Source organism: Pelophylax lessonae (assembly GCF_965119305.1).
Source record: "Pelophylax lessonae genome assembly, chromosome: 5".
Taxonomy (NCBI): Eukaryota; Metazoa; Chordata; class Amphibia; order Anura; family Ranidae; genus Pelophylax; species Pelophylax lessonae.
Window position 1 is genome coordinate 426457849 of NC_138772.1, and position 22653 is coordinate 426480501.

At 38.2% G+C, this 22653-nt stretch overlaps 1 protein-coding gene across 1 annotated transcript in view; it reads left to right on the forward strand.

Moving 5' to 3' along the window:
- The window catches only part of LOC309556825 (lipoxygenase homology domain-containing protein 1-like), a gene marked incomplete at its 5' end in the record, with an annotated part of 436205 nt that overhangs the window by 253246 nt on the left and 160306 nt on the right, over positions 1-22653 (forward strand). Inside the window, 2 exons of the mRNA XM_082259345.1 lie at positions 6471-6690; positions 9213-9367. Coding sequence (XP_082115471.1) covers positions 6471-6690; positions 9213-9367 — 375 coding nt within the window. The remainder of the gene's footprint in view (positions 1-6470; positions 6691-9212; positions 9368-22653) is intronic.

Genomic DNA, 22653 nt, shown 5'->3' on the forward strand with positions numbered 1-22653 from the left:
TGTATGTCTTTTTTTTCCCCACATATAGAGCTTTCTTTTGGTGATATTTGATCATCACTGTATTTTTATTTTTTGCTCTACAAACAAAAAGACCGACAATTTTGAAAAAAACAAAACATTCAAATGTTGTACTTTCTGCAATTAAACATATCCAATAAATAAATGTAAACAATCTAATTTCTTCATACATTTAGTATGTATATATTCTGCTACATGTTTTTTGGTAAAAAAAATTTCAATACGCGTATATTGATTGGTTTACACAAACGTTATAGCGTCTACAAACTATGGGAAATATGTGGTGCTGAAGTTTTCAACCGAGATTGTGTTTCTTCTCTTTTCCAAACTATAGGATATACTGTATACTGGATTTTTTTTTTTAATACTAATAATGGTGCAGCACAGCGACATAGCGGGACTGCGATAATGTGGCAAACAATATGACACTAACTGACACTTTTGGCACTTTGTGGGAAACCAGTGACACTAATACAGTGATCAGAGCTAAAAATATTGCCTGTCACTGTACTAATGACACTGGCTGGGAAAGGGGTTAAACATCTAGGGCGCTCAAAGGGTTAACTGAGTGCCTAGCCAATGTTTGTGTGTACTGTGTGTGCTGCTTTTACTAGGGAAAGAAATTGATTTTAGTTGCTTTGCAGGAACAGAGAATCTATCCCTTCCCCTTTGTCAGAACGGAACTCTGCCTTGTTTACTTAGGCAGAGCTCTGTTCTTAGTCTCTGTCCAACAATTAGTGGGTTCTTGCAAACATCGAGTGCCCAACCCCCCACAGATCAGCTTCTGCTGTAATTAATCACAGCAGAAGTGGCCTGCCGGCAGTGCCCGCATGCCCCCCCTACAGGCAGAAGTGCAGTATCACACACACATATATATATATATATATATATATATACGTGATCAGGTGTACAGCTGCTGCCCTGTATCAGTAAAACTGCTATAGGGTGGCCAGCAAGTGGTTAAAGGAGGTGTATGGGGTGACTAAAAAAACAAACATACATATTTACCTTCGGCCTGATGCTGCAATTGTCCCCGTCTGCTCTAAGCCTGAGAACTGAGCAATAACATGACGGCTGATCATTCAATCTTGATATTCTTGGAGCAGAGAGCAGTCACTGTTAGTCACTGCTCTCTGCTCTGGCCCCTTCAGCGCTCACTTGAGCACCGGGCTAGAGAGGGGGCAGGTGCAGCTGGCTTCACCAACAATATGATAAGAATCCTAAAGCGGCTCTGTAATGTCATCTGACTGCGCTGACGGCTGATTCTGAGTCACAATAGAGCAAAAGTAAGTGAACTTAACCGACCCAGAAGAGAATTATGGTAAAAAAAAGCAGTGCTCATACTTCTCTTTTAATAAGGTATAAAACAAGTTGCAAAGTGTAGTAACTCGCACCATTATTACCTTTTATTATTTTAACTACTGTAAACTAATGAAATCTGACCTCTGATTGGTTGATGGGGGTTACTCTATACACAACCACAGAAACAACACCTGTGTCCAGTTTCTACAAGCATTCTTTCTTCTTGATGTTTGTATTTTCTTCCCATACATTGTGGTTTCCTCCAGTGCAAGGGTTTTCTTTAGCAATACGAAAACTTACTAGTACGTAGCCAGCTTTAACCCAAACCGTCTCTAGACTGTATGAGACTCATCTGTACACAAATCAGAAATCTATATAGAACAAAGGACACTGTGGGGTTGATTTGCTAAAGCTGAAGAGTACAAAAATTGGTGCAGCTGTGCATGGTAGCCAATCAGCTTCTACCTTCAGCTTGTTCAATTAAAGCAGGGATATGCAAAAGAAAAATGTTGTAGAACTACAAGTACTATGGGGCATAGCAAGACTCTGACAGCCACAAGCATGACACCCAGAGGCAGTGGCATGATGGGACTTGTAGTTTAGCAACAGCTGGAGGGCCACAGTTTGCATATCCCTGAATAAAAGTATAACTAAAGGAAAAACTTTTTTTTTAGTTTTGGATAGCATGGAGAGGTATTAGAACCCCTTTAATTTTTTATTGCTGTATGTGCCCTCGCTAGGGAGATTTACCTTTTTTATTTGTCCTGCTTACCATTATCATTGCAAGTGAAAGTAAAAGAAAATCCTTTATTTTAGGCTACCCCCAGAAAAGTAATAGTGGGAAAATCTTCCAATGAGGATACTAGCTCTAGTGACCTGGGGGTCCCCAAGGAATTCCTTTAATTTGCAGAGATTTCCTCTGACCTCCAGTTTGAATATGGGATAGGAAATGATGGGAAATCTCTGCAATGGGACACAGATGGCAAAAAACAACACAGGGGTTATAACCCCATAGCCCCCTTCCTTAATCTATCAAAAAAAAAAAAAATGTTTTCATTGGTTTCTATGCAGAGCTGAACCAGATTTTGGACTCTCCAGTTTTATTAAATCAACCCCTATTCATGTCTATTAAATTAATAAATATATGAATGAAATCAGTAGTCTGTTTCGTTTATTCAAAACAGCCTCCTGACCTCAAATAAATGTTCATTTAATAGTTTTTCCAGTGTACCATACATTCACCTAACATATTATTGGCCTTTTCATAGCATTATGTTGTCTATTGATTGTACACACATTGATCTGCTGTAGTGTAAGTTACTGCATATTGCTTGTGTCCAGCCTACACATGTTCTCAAATTATATCATTCTGTAAACTTAACACCAGTATGTTTCATAGAGAAGGCTCTTCTAGCTGACATAATGCCTTGCAAGAGGGATATTTCCTGAATGTGACAAGGTTTTTACAATTCAGGAGGCTGATTTCTTTTTATTGATTATTGACAGTTTCTTTAAAAAAGAAACACATTCCTTAAAAAAAAAAAAAAAAAAAAGTTAAAAAGTAGAAAGTATAATAATGCAGGGAACTGTAGCTATGTTCTGTTTATGTTCAGTGCTTTTTTTTTTTTTTTTCTAATATGGTCATGAAAAGAATAGTGATAATGTTCAAAATGCAGTAACTATTAGCAACCAATTAGATGTCCGTTTAATGCAGTCAACCTAAGTCTTCCCAGTAAGGCCAGATGTTCCTGCATGCAAGTTCAGATCATTCACAGGGCAAAATGTCAGCAGAGTACTCCCTAAACTTCTAAAGGTCAGCAGAATGTGAATGGAGTTCATTGGCCAGGCAGAAGGATTGTATTCATCCAAATATATAATATTGTCAAATGATCTTGCTGAAATGACAAGGCACAAGAAAACAAAACTGTGCTCACCACAAAAATTATAAACTAGAAATTAGAAAGGAACCATATATATAAAGGAAGCGGGTTCGTAATAATGTGCAAACCTAAAAAACTGATATAAATTCATAATAAGCAAATAAAGGTGCAAATGAAATCCATATGACACCTAAAAAAAAAAAAACATCCAAATCATGTGAACACAGACAGCGCTATGTTAGCAAAATAGGTGCAAACCTAAAAAATTAATCTAAAATTCATAATAGTGATTTAAAAAAACATAAATTATATATATTCAAATATTGTGCAAACATAAGGCCATGTGTTACACCAAAAATATTAACCAAACATCCAAACATGTGATCAGTGCACCCAATTACGAAAATGTCCAAGTAAGGTTAGGAAAAAACAGAACGTGTCTCCCAAAAAGAAGAAATACTCTGTATATATCAGCCGACAACCACAAGTGCAGAATAGAGCTCCAAAGCCACTTAACAAAAAATTATGACCTTCTGTTTAGGGTTATGAGCAGAGATGTATAGTAACGAAGTAGAACTACTTAAGTACTGTACTTAAGTACCGAAATGCGGTATCTGTACTTTCCTAGAGTAGAATTTTTTTCTCCTACTTCTACTTTTACTTCACTACATTTTTTCGATGATTTCGATACTTCTACTCCGATATTTTTTTTTGTGCTGCATAGTTACTCATTACTTTTAAAAAAAATTATCACTGCCAGAACAGTAGATGGCAGGTTGCATAGAGCTCAAAAAAATGTGTATAATGTCATTTGTAAATCAGCGCATACGAAAATAAAGGCTGTGTATAATAAAAGCTGCTATACCAAATCTTTCCAATAAAAAGAAAATATGAAACAAACAAATAAATGGTGCTACAGCGCTTAAAGTGCATCAAGAAACTACTAACAAACACAGGTTAATCATTTGAATAAATCCTTTGAAATAATAAAAAACAATATGATGTTCAAACTTTTGACTTCTTTCTTTAATAACTACATAACACAGTACTTGTACTTCTACTTTCAGTACTTGAGTAGAATTTTTTTTTCAAAACTACTGGTACTTTTTACTTTTAGTACTTAAGTAGCAAATTTTTTGAAAAAACTACTTGCAATACTTAAGTAAAAAAAATGTTGAATACTTTAGTACTTCTACTTAAGTAACTTTTTCTGCGAGCACTTCCACTTCTACTCAAGTCACTTTTTGATCGAGCACTTGTACTTTTACTCAAGTAGAAATTTCGAGTACTTTATACAAGTCTGGTTATGAGCATGAGACTGATTGTAGGACTCCTTTGGGCAACTGTCAGATTCTCAATGGCACAAGCTCCAAAAGTATATCACCGGATCTCTCCTCCCATAAATGGTGTCATACACAAGAAAAAGGACCTGCAATCTTCCCAAACTCGTTTAATAAATAAAGTATTGCACTTACATGAATCACCACTTAAAAATCATAGAGTAAAAAATATCAGCCGGCATCAAAACCATTGATGACATTTTTCAGTAGGCCACACCCCTGAATTTAAATAGACAGATTATTTGCTTATTATGAATTTTTCATCAATTTTATATTTTATTTTATTTTTTTGAACTGTCATTCTATTTCTTTTGATATCATAACAAGTGACATACGTGATTGGTAGCCATGGGTTTTTCACTTTGTATGTAAACCTATTCTTAGTTTATATTTACTGAGTTGAAAGTACTAAAGCCTTTGGATCAGCATAAGGAACTAGAATTTTTGGAAGTAGGGGTCAACATTGGCATCCTTCATGCCTCTCTTAGTGCAGGTTTTCTTTAGATCACAAATTTTCAGCACACACAGGAAATAGAATGCAGGAATAAAAGACAAAGAGAGAGAGAGTTGTGCTTCTTCTCTAACTAAAAAAAACAAAAAAAGTAAAAAAAACATAGTAGGCAGATTTCTAGTAAACAGGTCACATTTAGGTGAAGCATCTCAATCCTTCTCCTTTATCAAGCTTTCCTCAACATCATTGCTTTACAATTGCTGCTTCTCTGCCCTGAAAACTTGCACAATGGAAAACCGCAATCTCCGTCACACCTTCCTCCTCCATCTTTGGTGCACTCATTTGCAAAGAAACTAATCAGCTTCCAGATTTTTTTCGGCAAAACTTAATTGAACAAGCTGAAGTTAGGAGCTGATTGGCTACCATGCACAGCTGCACCAGATTTTGCACTCTCTAGTTTTAGTGAATCAACCCCATAATGATGAAAAAGAAAGCTGTTGCATCTAGAACCTGCTACTTTTCTTCATGTCCTCAGAGTTAGACTCTCCAATTGACAGGGGACTACTCAGTCACAGGGTACTCAGAGGTTCACAAACATAAAGAGGGTACAGAAAGAACTGTCATACAAAGATTAAAATGTATCTCCAGGCAACAAATTTTAGGCAATTACCATTAACACCCAAGAAAGCATTGCATTTGTACTACTAGGTTGGACTTTTTTTTTATATTTCAATACATTCACATTATTCGGACTTCAATATATATATATACACACACATAAATACAGCAGGGGGACATGTTTACTGTCTTGGGGGGGTTTGTGTCTTCTTCCTCCTCAGTTCTCCCTGGATTCTGTCTTCTCCCCCTGATTCTCTACCTCTGGGCTGGTGAATCTGGGAGTATGAACTCTGGCACAGATCACCAGTGAAGTAAAGAGATCGCAGCTTCATGAACTGGCCATTTCTGTGTCTGTCAATAACAAATTCTCCGTGTATGGAGATGATCAGCGGGGAACATGTTCTCTCCAGATCATCTCTGTTTCATAAACCAAAAATAATCCAAGATGAACTGCGATCACCAGGATCGCTGTTCATCTCAGTTTCGTAAACGGACACCACAGAGGGAAGGTGACGATTAAAGTCACACTTAGATTTAGGCCAACAAGAACATTTAGATACTGAAACTATAATCTAGTCAGTCTGATACAATGCAGGACTATTGTCCTGGCTCCTAGACAGTACTATGATTTCAAATATTCAGATTGTATGACCAGTTGTCCTTTAAGAGGTTTGACAAAAAAATCTGGAAGCTGATTGGTTTCTATGCAGAGTTGCAACAGATTCAGTTTTAGTAAATCAACCCCAGTTTGTTATAAAAAATAAGTACTGGTGTTAGCTTTGTAAATTGAGCCTAATACAGATTTACTAAACACTATTTGCTATGTTAGGATGATGACATACTGTTATTTTTTTATCACAGGTGAAGTTTAAGGATGTTGGTGACATTTATAAGATGCGCATTGCCTGTGAACACTTGCCTGAAACTCCAGGATGGCATTTGGAAAGCATTCAAATGTCGGAGGAACAATCCGGGCAAGAGATACAGTTTGACTGCAACTGTTGGCTCTCTGTGGATACTGAAGAGGAAGAATCTGTAAAAGAATTCAGGGTTGTGAACAATCAGCAAGAACTTTTGGCAGGTAACCTTAGCGAATCCAAACCCAAAAGCAAAAATTGAATATATTGAACCCTAACAGTCCTAACATGTGGTGCCCACATTCGTAGTCTTTATTTCCCTTTATTTTCACTTGGTAATATTGCGTATAACACACTTGCTGTCCTGCTACACTCACTACTCCATTGTATCTATGGATGGTAGCCATCAAGACTGGATTCATCCCTGTTACATGTTAGTTAAGCTTACAGGAAGTGACATGAACATTGTGTTTGTGGCAAGAACAACAAGTATTTATTGTGCCTGGCAATTGAAAAGTATTTCAGCCACCCCATATAATCACTGTTAAGCTTCAATATATTACATATTTGTTCTTGTGTTTACTTATGCTTTTAGCACACACATCAATTAACAATGCTATAACACCAGAATAAGACCCTTTAAAAAATCTAAACCTGACAGTTATTTTAGCTGAACCCAATCTGATCTGAAAAATTCTAATAGCCAAAATGTTTCAGAGACCCGGGCTTCCCAAGGAAAAGACAAAGATCAACAATATTCATTTCTTAGTAATCGGTAGTCAGAAGGCCCACATATCCCATTCCTGAAACTAGCATCTGTGTGTCAGGAAAACAAATGCATTTCTGCAGTGCACAAATGCATATCCTCATTGTAGTTGTGCTGCGGTGCCATTCATTCTAAATGGAACTTAAACGCGCCTTGCTAAGATACATGTTTTTTAGCACACCAAAAGACATTGTAAAAAAGTACTATGAATTCTTGTGCAGTGCATTTTTGGAAAAAAAAAAAAGTGAAAGCACTTCTTTAATGCAATGTAATGCATTAGGCAACCCATTCAAATGAATAGGCTTCCCGAATGCAGGGCACTTAACACACATTAACATGTGTGCACTGTTGCTCCTGCATAGATGTGAATAGAGAATTTGCATGTTTAACAGTTAATGACGCAATATGTTTAGGGAATTCAAGATCACCTGTCAGCTATCTTAAACTCTAAAATTCAAAGTTCAATGTTTTATGGGCAGAGTTTAAAAGAGCTTCTTAGCCCTTTTACTATTACAAACCCCTATTGGATTGTCCAGTATGTCCCCAAACCTCTTTTGCCAGATTCTGAAAATCCTCACAATCATCACTCCTAGGTGCCTATATGACTACAAAATATGGCAGTATCTTGGTTTTACTTTACATATAGATAGTTAAGAAACACAAAAGCTGAAAGCAAAATCTTGACCTTAATCTTAAAATAGCATAAAAAGGATTTTATGATATTTATCCATATGAAAACAGCAAATTATAAATATTTAGGGTAGCTGCAACTGGTGAGTTTTTTTGCTGTTTTGGTGCCATGAAAGCATGGTATAGTTATAGTAAGAGTCATGGTATAGTTACCGACAATGGGGTGGATTTACCAAAGTCAAACAGACTGTGCACTTTGCAAATACAGTTGTACTCTGTAGAGGAATTTGCTCCAGAGCTTAGAAAATGAGGTGGCGCTCTTCTGACTGCCATCATCTAATCATGTGCAGCAAAAATACTATTTTTTTTTTTTCCTTGTGTGTGATTGGGTATTTTTTGCAAAGTGAAGTTTCACCCCATTTACTAAACTCTGAAGCAAATTATCTTGCAGAGTGAAACTGCATTTGCAAAGCGCACAGTCTTTTTACCTTTAGTAAATCAACCCCAATGTTTCTCTGTTGTCATCTGACACATCGGGTTGATTTTTCCACTTTGATGTTAGGTTCAGTAAAGCACAGCATCCTTTTTGTAGTGGATTTTTTAGAGATCCGGTCACATGGGTTCCTGCACCCCCCAAGGGGAATGAATGGGCTAAGTTAAACATTCATACTCTAAACAAAAACAAAAACTTCTGCAGGTAAAAAGAGCCTCCACCTTGAGGAGCATTCATCCATTTCTGAGGCTTTTAAAGCCTGCTGTAGGTATCTACGGACTTACGTAGGTGCTTGAAAGATATACTGTACCTGCAGAAGTTTATTTGTTTTCAGATCTCTCTAGCTCTGAAGTCATGGAAGTCAAGGACTTAGAACCAAAGTAAAAGCATGTAAAGCAGGACAAAAGAGAAAGGTGTTCTGGCTAAAGTAATACCCAGTGGGACCTGCACTTCAGACATTTTTAAAGATGAAAATGACTGTAAGGCTTGCATTTTATGTTGGATTTAAAAACTTAAATAAAGCAGAGGTTATATTGCCTATGACAGACCATGAGAAAAAGTTAGAAAGTCTACTGATTATTTGCAAATTTATCCTGAAATTAACATTTATGCTAAATAGGGTTAAAAGTGAGGCTTTGTGCATTCATATCAGGCTTCAGAATTCAAATGGGACATTCAATGGCTCCTTACACTTTTTCTTTGTTAAATTTAGCTTGGATAATGTATTCACCAAAGCATCTGTTGTTGTGGAAATGTATAATTTCAATCCATTATCACATAAAGCATTTTAGTCTTGTGAGCATCATACAGTATGTTGTTTACGTCTTTGATTAATTATTTTTGTACTGTCTTTTCAGTCAACCACTATCTAGTGGCTGTGCATACTGGTGATTACTGGGGAGCAGAAACCTTGGCTAATGTCTACTTAACTCTCTATGGGGAAAGAGGCGATTCAGGGGCTAGAAAACTACATAAATCTCTGATCCCTGGGGACCAATTTACAAGAAACAAGGTACTTTTTTATTTAACTTTTTAGGAAAGAGTAAATTACCGAAAGGCAGTGATAATGAAAAATTAAAGTACAACTATATTCAAAAATGAAAATGAACTAGTTCAAAGACAATGATAAATTAAGTCCATATCTATCCTAACTCCTGCATTTCTTTCTAACTAATTGTTGGTGGTCCTGCCAGTCAAAGGTTCTCCTTTTTATAGGGTGACAACACTAAATGCCTTGCAGTGAATTTACCACAGCATTGTCACCCTTCAAAGCTGTGTCCTTAGGCTTGCTGAAGAGGAGGGTTATCAGCGTTTTTTTACCCTGTACCTTATCATGCTGAGGAGGGTTATCAACATTGTCACCCTGCAACTTGCCAATCAGCTAATTTGTGGAAGATACATGATCCAATCTCCTTGCACCTGGAGAAAGTGACAACTTCCTCCAGGCACAGAAGGTATTATCTACCTCTTTGATAAAGTCAAAAAGAAAAGGAAATTAGCTGCAGAAGAAGACTTCTGAATAAGGAATACATATGAAGCAATGTAAGATTGTTTTATTAAAAGCATTACTTAAAGTAAAGCTATCATGGGAAAATATGGGATCTGCTGTTGATGATGACTTCCTTCTATAAAAGTTAGCTGTGTGGCTTGCCTCCTGTTTTCAATACATTTTGTAGGAGATTTACTAACACTGGTGCACACAGAATCAGCTGTGCATAGTAACCAATCAGCTTCTAACTCCAGCTTGTTCAAATAACATTTTTGACAATAAAACCTAGAAGCTAACTGGTTTCTATGTTTAGTTGCATCAGATTCTGTGTATAACAGTTTTAGTAAATCCCCCCCTTTGAGTCACTGACCAATAACAAATGTGCAAATCAGGAAATTCAGTAAAAAGTCAGTATGCAGTATCGAATGTAAAAAAATATATAATCCTCCCTTAGGTCCGAGAAATTTCAGCATGTAGCAACGCAGCCTACACTGTATCCTGATTCAAGATACGCAAATAATAAAATAAAGATTGTGGCGCTATAAAACAAATGTGCCACAATCTATATACTGTAGGTGAAACTAAAAATACACACTTTGCAAAGTAGACAAAAACAATTTGGTATTTGTTACAAACACACAATGTGCTAAAGTATTACTACTATGTAGTGCCGTTATGAATCTTGAAAATACCCTTCTGTTGATGTTAGTGAAATCTTGCTGACAGACAGTATACTGCACACTCCACAATGTGTACACAAGGATTACTAGAAAGTTTTGACCCTCATACTCAGAGTGGTCAAAAAAGGCTGTAATATTTAAAACCTCTCCCAGGATAAGGCACAACTCAAATATCCTCTAGTAAAATGCCCCATATTACATGAACAAATAAACAATCTAAATGGGGAAACTCACTGAAGGCACTATTGTGAGAAAGAAAATGTGCCTAAGAAAAATGGTCCCAATGAGCTCTTCCATATATGAACTTCTTAAGAAAAAATACATACTGTATATAAATAAAATTAAAACAATAAAAATCAAAAAAATCCACATAAAAATGTACTATTGTGTGCACAGATCCTCTTCTATCCACCTAAGTAAAACAAATATTTTTTACCATCACTGATAAGACCTTATGTGGGACCACCATTTTATAACAGAATTGGATCAATCATTGTTAATAAAGCAATTAATGTCTTATTCGATATTGAGACCATGAGGAGTAAAGATTCTCAACTCATAAACTCACTTGGTCTCCAATTTTGATATTTATTTTCTGATGTTGCCGTTTCCAATGCACTCTATATTTGTCTATTCTAATGGACAGAGCACCAGCTGAGTTCTTGCTATGGTGTATGGCATAGTGTTTTGATGGATTTTGCCCCTTGAACCCCCTTTTGATATTTCTGATATGTTATTTGAGATAGACATTTAACGCCCTTGTGGTCTGTTTCACATATTGCATGCTGCAAGAGCACTGCAACGTGTAGACCATATTCTTAGAGCCACAAGAAATGAAGGAACGGATGCCATATAATTTTGGATGTTTAGATTGATCAAAATGTGTTTAATTTCCTACCATTGAAAGTATTAACCTGGAAAATGCTATATTTCCTGCATAAATGTAAACCCTCCAAAATTTTAAAAGAACACAGGTTTGACAGGTGGATCATAAATGTTAGGGGCAGTTTTATTTCTCAAAGATGGCAACCCCCTAAAATTAATGAAGGGTTTTCAGGTAGTATTGGGCCCAAGACTTTATCATTTCTTAGCACAGACCAATACTTTTTAATGATGTTTTACACTGGGAAGAATAAGTGGTAATCATGGATCAGTAAAAATATGCATGAACTGGATGTAAATCTATAATTTTCTTCAAGCAGTAAATCGCAATCTTGCTGTTTCCCCTGCAAACTAGTTCTGTTCAATGCTCCACTGCCATATACTTTTTCCAAGAAACTTGACCCTAGATCCCAAGCCTGCTCATAATAATTTAGTACAGGTCCTCAACTTTACTACAAGAAGGGTGATGACAACTTCCTATATGAATTAATTTATTGCTGTTTGTTTCTTTAGACAAGGTGGTTGCTCTAATGAACCCATTTACAATTGATATCCTCAAATACAGAAAATTGATTTCTTTATCCCTTGTCACATGGCTAAGACTGATGCCTCAAAGGTTATCATTGGGGGGATCTATAAATGATTCCAATGAACTTACAGTAACTTCCCCATCCCAGATAAAGATAATGTGTATGTCTTCCACAGCTGCAATGCTGGTCTCCTTTTGGTCAATACTATGTCCTCCTCCCACTTGGTCATGAATAAGTTGGCCATACTGGGAGCAAATTTGACTCCCATGGCCACTGCCTGGTTCTGCAAGTAGAAGCTTTCCCCATGCGAGAAGTAATTAGGTTTCATTGAAAATGCCAAAAGTTGTATATCAACTTTATATATGCTTGGCACACACCAGAATGTCTTTATATGTTTACTTTGCACTTAGTTTGTATTTTTAGTTTCACTTTTATGGATTGTGGCATATTTGTTTTAGAGCGCCACAATCAGTGTTTTTTTTTATTTGTATATCTTCTACCAGAATACAGTGTAGGCTGCTTTGCTGCATGCTGGAATTTGTCACACCTAAGCAAGGATTATATACTTTTATACATTAGATACTTCATACTGACGTTTTAATGACTTTCCTGATTTGCACATTTGTTATTGGTCAATGACTCAAAATAGATTGATAACAAAGCTAACTTTTATAAATGGAAGTCATCAATAGCAGATCCCATATTTTTCCCATGATAGCTTTACTTTAAGGGATGCTTTTATCATATTTTTCCCATGATAACTTTACTTTGAGGGATGCTTCTATTAAAACAGCCCTAATTTGATTCATATATATTCCTTATTCAGAAGTCTTCTTATCTGGCTATTCTTCTTTTCACATTCCCTTTTCTTTTTTATTATTGCACATTTGTTTTATAGCACCACATTCTGGATTTTATTTGTATGTAGTATCTGCATACGTATTCTAGATTTCTATTTATTCCTATGGGTAAGCTGTATTACAGCCCTTCTGCAGAATACAACTCACTCTTAGGAACAAATGGAGCCACAGAATATGTGTGCACTAAGAAGGGGAGCTTACGGGAACATTTTCAGAAGGAACACTGTGCAGCATCGGGTAGTAAAGACCATTTCAACAGGGGGGAAGTTAGGTATACAACAAACTCAGGAAATGTGGGAGGATTTATTAAAGGAATGTGTATACAGTGAGGCATGTTGGCAAACATACTGAAAAATAGACTTTAGGTTAACAATCAATTTATTAGCTAAAAAGTGCCAGGATGATGACACCAACAAAATATGAATCAAAAATCCTTCTCTCTGGTTTTACTGGTTAATGGATAATAGGCATGCATTCTGACATCATATGATGAACCTGTTTTATGACATCATTTACATTGCTATTTAGTAGGATTCCTGGCAATACCAAAGACTTGATAGTCTAAACCACTCACTGCTTACACACATCGATAGAGGATTTAGCCCAGGAGAATATTGGAAACTATAATTCTGGAGCAACTGTAAATTTGAAACATGAAATTTAAGCAATAGACCTGGCATGACAGGAGAACAACTTTAGCACTACTTCAGTACATGTGACTTATGCACTACAACAATTTTTATATTTCCATTATGGGCCTGATTATTCGGTAACACCTTAAGAAAACAAATAAATACAAATATTGTTATGGGGCTGGGGAGAGGAGGGGGGGGGGGGGGCAGCAAACTAATCTTGCTTCTGCCAATATTGTCCTGACAAAAAAATATTTTAATGGGATCTATAGACAGAAAGATGTAACAAGATGAAAAAAACTGAGTTGTTTCTATTTTGACCAGTGTTAGTTATTTAAAAAGTAGTTATACTGGAAAAAGAGTATACCTTTTATTTTATAATTTGTCCCATTTAAAGTGACTGTGTGAATTATGTCTATGGTAGTAAGCGTGGCAAAGTTAATTTACAAATTTAAAAAAGACACATTGTTATGCGCAAATCTGAGAAACAAACATTAATAGTGAAAAAAAAAATGATAATGGTAAAAAAGGAAATCAGATAAAAAGAATCAAATAGCTAAGGGGGAAGGATAATTAGGGCTGATTAAGGTTCTAAGTATCTAAGGGTTGCTGCATGTTACAGTTGCTCCTGTGATGTAGTAAATAGCAATTCCTGGATGTCATTTTGACAGCTGTTAATTGACAAGAATATCGCCCAAGAGCGGAAATAGGGAAAAAAAGGAAAAGATCATAGAAGATATACCACAGAAACTTAATTGAAAGTTATTAGGTCGTATCTTCTACATTTAAAATTCTCACGTGGTTAATGCACTTTAGACAACTTTTGTACCATAATAACCTGGCAGTGTGCTTAGGGGCCACATTATAGATTTTAGCGTTTGTAAACATGCTATCATTATTTATTATGATGGCATATTAGGTTTTGTAGCCTATACTAAGATATTATAAAACATCTTCCTAGGCTTTAAAGCACATGTGCAGCCAAAACCTTTTTTATTTTTAGTTCAATGGGGATGGGGGGGGGGGGACAACTGGAACCCCTTTCTGTTTTTACTGTTCTCCGAGACTTCCTTTCACTTATTGTCAACTGACAATGGTTTGACCAGACAAGAAGTATGGGAGAAACTGCAGCAGAGACATGGAGAGAAATTGAAATCTGACAGGGATTCTAGCCTTCCCTTCCCCTGCTGAAAAAAATACATATTTTGGCCTGTGATAGGGCTCTTTCACACAGACGTTTCGTATGTCCGTATATCACCCCATCCGTTTGCGGGTGATATACAGACATAATGCATGTCAATGGGATTGCGGATGTCAGTGGATGACCATCCGATTTGCGTCCTTTCAGTTCTGTTCCGTTTTTTGGAACGGAACAGAACCCTGTTTTTCTTCTGTTAAAAAAACGGAACGGATGCAAAACCGGATGTCAGCGGTGTCATCCGCTGACATCCGCAATCCCCATAGACATACATTATGTCCGTATATCATCCGCAAATAGATGGGATGATATGCGGACATACGGAGCGGATGACACAAGTGTTATCCACGTCCGTGAAAAAAAAAAAGTGCCGCAGCGGAAGAAGAAATCGGAGCGGCTGTGTGAAAGAGCCCATAATGTTGGGGAATTCTCCTTACTTTGCATCTGCGAGGAAATCTCTCCAATATAGCAGTTATAACCCTTACCCCCTCTATCCAAAACTAGGGTAAAAATAATACACATTTATTTGGTAACAGATTATATATATATATTGTGAGATTCGCATCAAGTGTAGAGCGTTTAAAAGGACACCAGCACTCGCTTTTACTTTCTTTTAAGGGCTTTCCTCACCCATGTTTATTAAGGGAACGTTCATCAAGCAGAAAAATAACATAGGTTTCCCACGCAGGGGTTTCAGCATTTCAATCCTCAGCAAAAATAAACGATCATTCAGTCTTCCTGGCTTGTACTTGCAGCCCTCCTGGCTTGTACTTGCAGCGCTGCTGCTCTGGCCTCAAACTCTAGGCCCTTGTATGTCTCCCACAGACTTCACTCACCCAACAGGGTGCACACGGATAGCAGCCTCGTGCTGCACTGTCTCCTGGGCCAGACCTCTGGTCTGCCCGGGTGCAGTTGTCTCCAACTGGGAGCTCTGAGTGCTAAACCTTGCCATAATATGAACCCAGCCCACAGGTGTGCAATCAGCAGGTTTGTCTTAACCAAAACCAGGCGTAGATTGCTAACACACACAGTGACCTGGGGTCACCTTCCTACATTTTATATATATATATATATATATATATATATATATATATATATACATATATATAAAATAAGATTTAATAGAGTAAAAAAAATAATGAAAAATTCCCCTTTCTCCAATTTTCCTCTATTTTTTCATAATTTCGCATACCCCATGACCTTCACTCCAAAATAAAACTGACAGAGCCTTCTCACTAATATGATATTACATCATTGCAATTCTTATGTAATACTGTATCAGAACTGAAAAGCTCAAAGTGAAAGTTATTGTTTTCATTTTGAAAGACTTTTTCCTGTTGACGCTACACTTTGATGCACACAGAAAAACATAATTTGTTCATGTAGATTGTTAGTGTAACATTAAGATCATTTTAAATCAGGTGCGCATTGACAGAAATTAGCATGATGGCAACATTTAAACAAGGCTTTAAATCCTAAAATTCTGAATGACATTGCTCTCTCTTCTGAGAGTGTTTGATGCTAATGTAGTAAAGAAAATGTCATCCAGGGCAACTGATATACAGTAGAGGGGGAATTTTGTAAATTGGTTTGTTTATGATTTTTAGTGATGGGTGCTAATTCAGACCCTCTCTTATGCACCTCTACAACAAAACTTCACTTGCAATATTGATTTATTGTTTGCTGTTATCAGCAAGCTTTTTCACTATTGCAGTAATCTGCAGAAAATGAAAGGAAACATAGCCTCTTACCCGAGATGTCAATATTAGGTATATTAAAATAGCTGTTGCACAGGCCAGCCCACTTGGCACAACCAACTCTAACACGCTTTTAGTTCTACATATGTAGGAGTGAAAAGCGTCACAGTTGGTTGTACCAGGTGGACTAGTCTGTGCCTCAGTTATTTCACTAAACCTAACAACCTAACACAGACACCTGTTTTTCCCCTCTTTTTCTAAGGACTGATATTGTAAATGTGGAGCAGTTCACCACTATGGGGAGCCTGATTTTGATTCTGCAGGAATAGAGAGAAGGTTTGGACCTGTAACAGAACACATTTTTCCAGGATATTGTAGTAATCTGCTGCTTCAGGAGGATCCATCTTTAAAATGTACAAACATGAATGTAGGAGTGACAGAAGTGCTATCATGACACTTCCCATTTAAACACTTAATTGTGTTGCTGTAGTGTAACACAAACCTAGGAACAGATCAGTTTAGCTCCTTGATTTAGTGTTGAGCCATGGCTGTTACTAATCATGGAAGAAGGTCCCCTGGCAGCAAGGTTAAAGAAGCCAAACTGTATCAGCAAAAAACACCTTCTGCCACCCCACCCCCCAAATAAAAAAACATTTGAGCACTAATCTGAATAAACCCTCCCTAAGCATAATGTCCCTCTGCAAGCCAAAATTCCCCTCAAGCTAAAATTCACCTTCCTCTCAGTACAAATCCACCTCACTGAAATCCCATCTCCCAGAACCCCCTCCTAGCATAACCCCCCTCCCCCCACCCCCCAATCCCCTTCCTAGCACTGATCCTCCTCTCCCTCCCTCTCCCAGCACTCATTGTACAATTCCCCTGTTCCTCATTCCCCCCTCCCCTTAATCCCCTCTTCTAGCACAAATCCTCCTCACTCTAACATACAGACCTCAAATGCACGTGTTCTTCCTCCTATGCTCCTTTTAACACTTTTGAAAGGCAGAGAGAGATGTCAGGTGCTGCAGCAGTGAGGAATCGATACATCAGGGACACCACTGGCTGTCAGATGAGGACTGTGTAGGGTTTTCTTATCTGCCCCCTACTTACAATCTTTGCAGACAGGGCAGGAGCCGTCTAAGGAGGAGTTGGGGGTGGGTAAGCAAATACTACACAGTCCTGATCTGACATTTCAGATCCTGGTTTACAGCAGTTGCGAGAGGAAGGAGCTGGAGGGGAGAGAGCACAGCCCGCACCTCCTTCCAGCTCTCTTCTCATTTTCAGATTTCGCTTGTCACTTCCTGGCTTGGCTTGTCACTTCCTACAATAAGCTGACGGGAGTAGTGATGTTTCTGTCACTACCCCCCCCTCTCCCCACTACTTCCCTATCATGATACCACCGTGATCGGGGCAGCCACTCCTCCTGCCCACCCCTTGTCCCAGCCCTGGCTGTTACTGACAGTCGAGAGCTGAATGACAGGAGGCAGATCTTTGCACAAAGAAGGGACAGAGCTTAATCTTAACTTGGGTAGAACTCAAGAACCCCTATACTGGTTCTAAGATTCAAGGACATGCAGGCCCTACAAGGTAGCTCTGTTAGTATTGTCCTATTTTTGCAGATACTCAGCCCCGTCATTTGTCTAAATTTTCTCTTTTTTATCAATTTCTCTATGAGAAAATGATTGCCTTTCTAGTAACAGTTGTACACACTGGACCCTGGACATTGGACACAGGAAAACTCAGACAGTTTGATAATGTGGCCATATGGGGCAACGTTCCATTACAAAGTATTAATGGGATATTATACTTTATGGCAATCATTTCAGCAGCCTCCATTATCTTTTTGCCTAATATATACAGATACGCATAGTAAAATTCCCCTTATTGCACAATACTGTACATGTATCCTTGTCGGCAAGGATTATAAAAAGTGAAAATAAATTGTATTTTAAATAGATTACATTTCCCGTTTTAAATTAATATATCCATCCCAGGATTTCATTTAATGTATTATTCACAGCTACCGCTGAGAGTTTATTCCATGCAGCAATTTATCACTTTTGCTATTAAGCAGTAATTGCAGATTTAGAAGAAAACTTAAGAGTTCATCCGTCCAATAAATAGTTTCAGTTAATGATTTAGCACAATTTGTATGATTAAAATAGGCAAAATCTCACACTATTGTCTGCTATAGGTGGGCATATAGAAATCACATGAGTCATATGTACTACTCCAGCCTTATCTGGCTACATAAGTTTAAAATATTACTAAAGACAAAACTTTTTTTTAGATTTGGACAGAGTGGAGAGGGATTAAACACCTATTAGAATTGTAGAATTGTAGAATTGAATTGCTGTCTGTGCCCGTTAGATAGGCTTCCCCCTATTTTTACTCTTTATCATTAAAGTGAAAGTAAAAGAAAATACCACATTTTGGGTTGTCCCCAGAAAAGTAATAAAGGGGCAATCTTCCAATGGTGACACTTGTTCTGGTGACCTGAGGGGCCCAAAGGTATTCCCTTTATTTGCAAGGATTGCCTCCCACTTCCTGGTTTGACTAAGTGAAAAGAAGTGAGGGTAAATCCCCCCAATGGGACACAGATTCCAAAAAAATTCTCCCTTACTCTTTCTGAAAAGTTTTGCCTATAGTTCTACTTGAAGGCCAGCAGCAGAACAATATGTAAGCAAAAAGAACAAAAAAGGGCGCACCAACCTAGCGCATTATCCTCAATGTAGGCTTTATTTAAATGATATTAAAAAATGGCTACTCACAGACGTAGATAAAAGTAAAGCATATCAGGCTGGATTGCTCGAAAGTCTGTGTTTAGTCCATATAATCGTCCATGATGAGATGACTGACGCGTTTCGAGGTCTAACCTCTTCTTCAGAGTCACTGTGTCATGACTGTCTCTTTGGTTTAAATAGTGATAAAGTGAGGTAGCGACCCAGTCACTGCCCCCAGGTGGGAGTATCTCCTCCCCTGGGGGAGTGGCCGGGGCGCCACCCACTCCCTATTGTGACATATTAGGTAGTATACAGTGGCATACATCGATCATACAAGTACAAAACAAATGCTAAAAAGATAATATATATACGTGGAATAAAAACATATGCATAAAAACAGTGCAACAAATATCCAGATAAAAACAACCATGAGCAGGTATTAAAAACAAATAAAAATGCTTTCTCAGTGCACTTGGAATCATCATAGGTCCTCCCTGGACTGACATTAGAGAGCAGCTAATATAAGCATTGCTTAGTAATCACCCCACAATTTTTCTATTACCTTGGTTGTCTGCTGTATCTAGTACAGCCTATGTACTTGTATGTTCGTAATGATGGTGTCTCACCCCCTCCTCTCCACACTTTCTTCCCTTTGCTGATCCCATCATACCTGGGGGGGGGCCTCCACACTAGATGAGAGGGGTCAGAGAGGGGATAGGAGGCCGATCTTGTATTCTGTAGCCCTAACCTGCTTCCTTGGACAGGTAGGGCACAGGCGTTGGTGGAGTGTAGAGCCGATCGGTCATGTGGTACCGATCACCGGCTCCGTGGAACGCACGCCGCTACTCTACTTCCGGGTTAGTGCGTCATGCGTTCCACCCGTCGTCACTTCCGCCGATGTCATTTCCTGTATCTAGGGAAGCTGCGTACAGCGGGGCGGTCCGTCTCCAGGACAACTCTCTCCAAGTGTGTGGTCGAGGGGTCTGGATACCAAGCGCAGGAGAAGGGTGGCTACACCTTATTGTTTTTTGGAGCAGAACAATATGTCCATCAATGCACCCATACACTTCTAAATTTACATGGAAAGGGAATTATTTCTACCCTAGCTATTTCATACATAGTCACTAGTTACTGTATGTATCATTCTAAACATTACATTTAATATTCGAAAAATTAAGTAAAATGAATAAAGTAAATTAAGTAATGACAATGAAGCCACTACACCAAGTAAGCCCAGCATTACAGTAGTGGAAATTCAGGGCCAAACAGGACTCCTCAATCAAGGAGACAGGGGTCCTGTGTGTTCCTGAAGCACCATTGGTGTAATGCTACTGAATGGACTATAACATTTTTAGGGAAAGTTGGGGAACACATGTTAAGGAGCAGACCTAGCAAACTTTTTCTTTACATGCACCATAGTATAATTGTGGATGCCTTTAACCTAACCTGGCCTAAGAATGAACTTGGTGTGTGTGTGTGTGTGTGTGTGTGTGTGTGTGTGTGCGCGTGTTGGTTTTTTGACTTAAGCACAGTTGTTCTTTTAAATCAAAACTGAGATAGACAGACAGATATGTAGTGCTACTGCCGTAGGAGCCGCTGGTAATAGCTGGTTTTTCCCTAATAGTACAGAGGCTGCTCACCACCACAAGCACCTTTCCATACACTCTGGCTCCAATAACTCAGGCTAGGGGATGTCTTTTTGAAATGTATTGCTTAAAGAACTTTAATGAGAGGGGTTAGGGCACTGGATACTCAAAATGCTTGCCAAGTAATAGTGGGGGCACTCTTCTCTATGTCTCTATGCTCACACTCCAGGATTCTGCTGAGGACAGAGGAATGGCCAGTACTCTGAGCCTGTGAGAGCTATCTCAGTCCAAGTTACCCCTGGCACTTATATCCCAAAAGCAAGCACAGTCACCAGGAATCAATTCAGGATCAGTACTCACAAATCCCCAGGACATTTGCACACATTCTAGCTTCCTCCAGACACGGTCCAGTGAGGGAGACAATCTTTCTCCAGATCAAATCCCTATGGTGAAGTCCCACAGCAAGCTCTGCAAAAAGATTACTTCAGGCTCTTAGCTCTTTCACAGCAGAGATCTCCAAGAACAGCTTCACAGTCCAAAGGCTTCAGTTCAGTGGGACAGCTCCCACTGAAGCTTTGGAATCCTCCTGGGGGGAGAGAACAATCTCTCCAGGACTATTTATCACCTCCCCAGCCAACTTAGAAACATAGAAACATAGAATGTGTCGGCAGATAAGAACCATTTGGCCCATCTAGTCTGCCCAATATATATGAATCCTATGAATAGTCCCTGTCCCTATCTTATATGAAGGATAGCCTTATGCCTATCCCATGCATGCTTAAACTCCTTCACTGTATTTGCAGCTACCACTTCTGCAGGAAGGTTATTCCATGCATCCACTACTCTCTCAGTAAAGTAATACTTCCTCATATTACTTTTAAACCTTTGCCCCTCTAGTTTAAAACGGTGTCCTTCTGGACACTACTCTCCAGGGATTGACCAGGCCATGTAAAAAACTATTCAGGCTGACTATTTAAGTCTCCCTCCCTATGATCTGGAAACGTCTCTCAGAGGCAGGGGGAAGAAATCAAACGGTTGGCCTTTGAAACCCTAAACAGGCTAGAACAAATAATCCCTGCTCCCTTGACTACAGAAGAAGCCAAAAATTAAATTTGCCTAGCATCCTACGCTAGAAGGGGGATAGAATAGATAGATAGATAGATAGATAGATAGATAGATAGATAGATAGATAGATAGATAGATAGATAGATAGATAGATAGATAGATAGATAGATAGATAGATAGATAGATAGATAGATAGATAGATAGATAGATAGATAGATAGATAGATAGATAGATAGATAATGTTTACCTTCAGGCTTCTGTAAACATTGAAGGCATGGGTGGGTAAAAAGCAGTGCTGCCCCAAATCAACTTGACAAAGAAAAGGCTTAAAACTTGTTTAAAAGGGCATTGTCATTGCCCTTTTACTATCAAGAGCTTTAAAAATGACACAGCAGACAGAAAGATATACAGACATGGAAAAAGTGAAAGAATGACAGACGGCAGACAGACAAATGTTTATAAAGACAACACATTGAGTAGTTGATTTAATAGAGATATGTGGTACCTTACCAAAATATACTAAAAATACACATTGCCTAGTTTATCTACAAGTATATTTGGTTCCATCCAAGCTTTCAGCACTGGTTTTGTAATCCTTCTAAAGTGAGAAGTAAGAGGGGTCAGTACTCACAGCAACTCATTATTCAATAACCTTTTTTGGGTTCATCCATGCTTCAGCAGGACTTAGATGCATGCAAAACAGTTGTTGGCCTTCACTGGAAGAAAGCCAGATCCCCATTTCTTTCTTAACCCTCCTCATGTTTGCGTGATCAAAAAAAAAAACAAACCCATGTATCCAAATCTGCTACTAAATTAAAGCCTTATCTGCCCTAAAAAATTATGTATAAAATTGAAGTATACCATCCTAATAAATAAAAATATTTGACTACCACTATAGTTTCTGTGGCTAGCATTACACAGGTTGGTAAAAGAGCTGAGACACTCAGACTGGATAGGTG